Source organism: Benincasa hispida, chromosome 11 (assembly GCF_027475165.1).
Source record: "Benincasa hispida cultivar pf3 chromosome 11, pf3_genome.v1.1, whole genome shotgun sequence".
NCBI classification, from domain to species: Eukaryota; Viridiplantae; Streptophyta; class Magnoliopsida; order Cucurbitales; family Cucurbitaceae; genus Benincasa; species Benincasa hispida.
The window spans coordinates 42451700-42453987 of NC_143488.1; the positions used below are offsets into that span (position 1 = coordinate 42451700).

At 28.6% G+C, this 2288-nt stretch overlaps 1 protein-coding gene across 1 annotated transcript; it reads left to right on the forward strand.

Moving 5' to 3' along the window:
* Positions 1-1355: 1355 nt before the first annotated feature.
* Positions 1356-1998, forward strand: LOC150032650 (protein SENESCENCE-ASSOCIATED GENE 21, mitochondrial-like). The gene is made up of 2 exons (XM_090307145.1): positions 1356-1529; positions 1643-1998. The coding sequence occupies exons 1-2, from the start codon at positions 1483-1485 to the stop codon at positions 1839-1841; spliced, it is 246 nt and encodes an 81-aa protein (XP_090163271.1). The 5' UTR covers positions 1356-1482; the 3' UTR covers positions 1842-1998.
* Positions 1999-2288: the final 290 nt, after the last annotated feature.

Genomic DNA, 2288 nt, shown 5'->3' on the forward strand with positions numbered 1-2288 from the left:
ATTGGAGGAGAGTATATAAATACATACATATATATATACATATATTTCTATAAGAAAGTACTTCACGGGAGCGATTTTCCATTTCGATTTTGAGTTTGGAGGAGGCTGCTAGACGAAAGCGAAGGAATGAGTGGCTGTTCGCATTTGAATTGTCGAATTACATAAAGAAAAGTTTGACCCCTTTGACTCTTTCTCCACTTTCTTTAACACGTGGACGGCGTTTTTTAAGAAGAAAATATCTGCATAAATTTAGGACTTTTTAGATTTTTCATTCCCCACTTATTGTTTTTTTTTTTTTCATTTATATAAAGAGGAAAATTTGATCTTTTAACCTTTCACCAAATACTACAGAGTTGCAGTTTAAGAAATAGTTCTGAATGATTGACCATTAGTTATCCTAACATAAAGTTATATATCTCAAAAGAACAAAAACAAAAAGTGACATGAAATTAAAGTCCTATTTTTTTTTTTGTTGATAATTCGAAGAAAAAAGAAATTAAAATCTTGTTTAATAAACATTTCATTTTTTTAAAAACAAAAACAAAAAACTAAGATCCCGTTTAGTAGATAATCTGAAAACATAATTTTAAAAACAAGGAATTCAAAGAAAACAGAATTGTATTTCATGTTGTCATCTATGTGTTTAGTTGCAGATTAAAAAAAATCCAATTTAAATAATTTTTTAAGTTAAATATATGTAGAAGACTAAGTTGAATATAAACTATTTACTAACTAATTTATGAACTTTTTTATGTTAAAAGTTTTTGTATAATTATTATTTTGTAATATCATATAATATAATATATATTTTAATTTAACAAAAATAATTGAGTTTATAATATGAAATACTATTTTTGTTATTGTTTTTATCTTTTGTAATATGATTATGCATTTCAGAATTTTGAATTCAAAATCTAAATACATTGAAAACATTAAAAAAGAATTATTTTTAGAATTTGATGGTTTAGATCACAGAATCAAATAAAATCCAAACGATCATTTAAACACATATTCACTAAAATCAATAAATATAAAAAATATAAAATAGAATCTAAGTTACCTGCCAAATGGCATAAATAGTTACTAAAGGAGTCTAAGTATTTACTAAACTAAACTTTGAGGAGTAAATTTACAAAATTAAATAAAAGGAAGCTAGAAGGCAATTTACAAAATTAAATAAAGAGAAGCTAGAAGGAACTTCATATAATTAAAAGACAAACACGTGCAATCAATGCTTCTTCTATGAAGCGTCCTCAAAAATCCGACCCGGTTTGACTATTTCCAGTTTCCATGTCACTTCCCATCTCTTAATTCCTACATATAAATAGCTCTTTCATTATTCCATAATCTCACACCAAATTCTTCAACATCCACAAGCTCAGAGAAACAAACGCCACACCCCTTTTTCTTTCCTCAAAATCGAAAATTTTCCCGAGAAACAAACGGAAAACATTCGATTCATTTATTATATACACACGTATTATGGCTCCAGCTTTCTCCAGCATTCAGATCGTGTCCACTTTCTTCAGGTTTTTTTTAAATTTCTCTCTTTTTCTTTCACTCTCTTCTAATTGAATTATATTCATTTCTTAAAATTTGCTCTAAAATTTTAATTTAATCAATGTGTCGTGTGATCGGACAGACGTGGATATGCGACGATGCCTAAAGGAGTTGTAGTCAGAATTAGCGGTATAATGAAGCAGGAAGAATCCATAAGAAGTATAGAAAAGGTGTCGTGGGTTCCAGACCCTGTCACCGGTTATTATCGACCGGAGAATTGTGCCGCTGAGATCGACGCTGCCGACCTCCGAGCAATGCTACTGAACTCAACAACAAAGTAATTTAATCCCGTCATCAAATGTAAAGCTATTAAGAGTGATGTTCAATAGAGCTTTTGCATGAGAGGATTTACGTATTTTTTGCCATGCCTATAGGGCTGTTATTATTATTATTATTATTTATTTTATTCAATAAAGATTATATTTTAAGAAAAGAAAATATATGTTGGTGTGCTAAATGAACCGTACTAGCTAGTTAAAGTCTCTCTCAAGAGTTGCCCAGTATGTATGAACCCAATAGTTTGGGATATGCAATTCTCCTCTTTAACTTTGACGAAGTCTTTTCTCTCTCCCAAACTACAAATTAAATATCATTGAGATTTGGTTTCTCAAAAAAAAAGAAAAAAAAATCATTGAAATTTGGTTAAGTTGCATATTTATGTTCCTATAATCTGTAGTTAGAATATAATTCATATAGTTCTCATTTTAATTATTATAAATTAATCATAA

Excerpts from the sequence above, each read along its gene's own strand:
- LOC150032650 (XM_090307145.1), top strand. The coding sequence starts at position 1,483 with ATGGCTCCAGCTTTCTCCAGCATTCAGATCGTGTCCACTTTCTTCAG. Across the intron at positions 1,530-1,642 it reads ATCGTGTCCACTTTCTTCAG|ACGTGGATATGCGACGATGC; the intron begins GTTTTTTTTAAA and ends GTGATCGGACAG.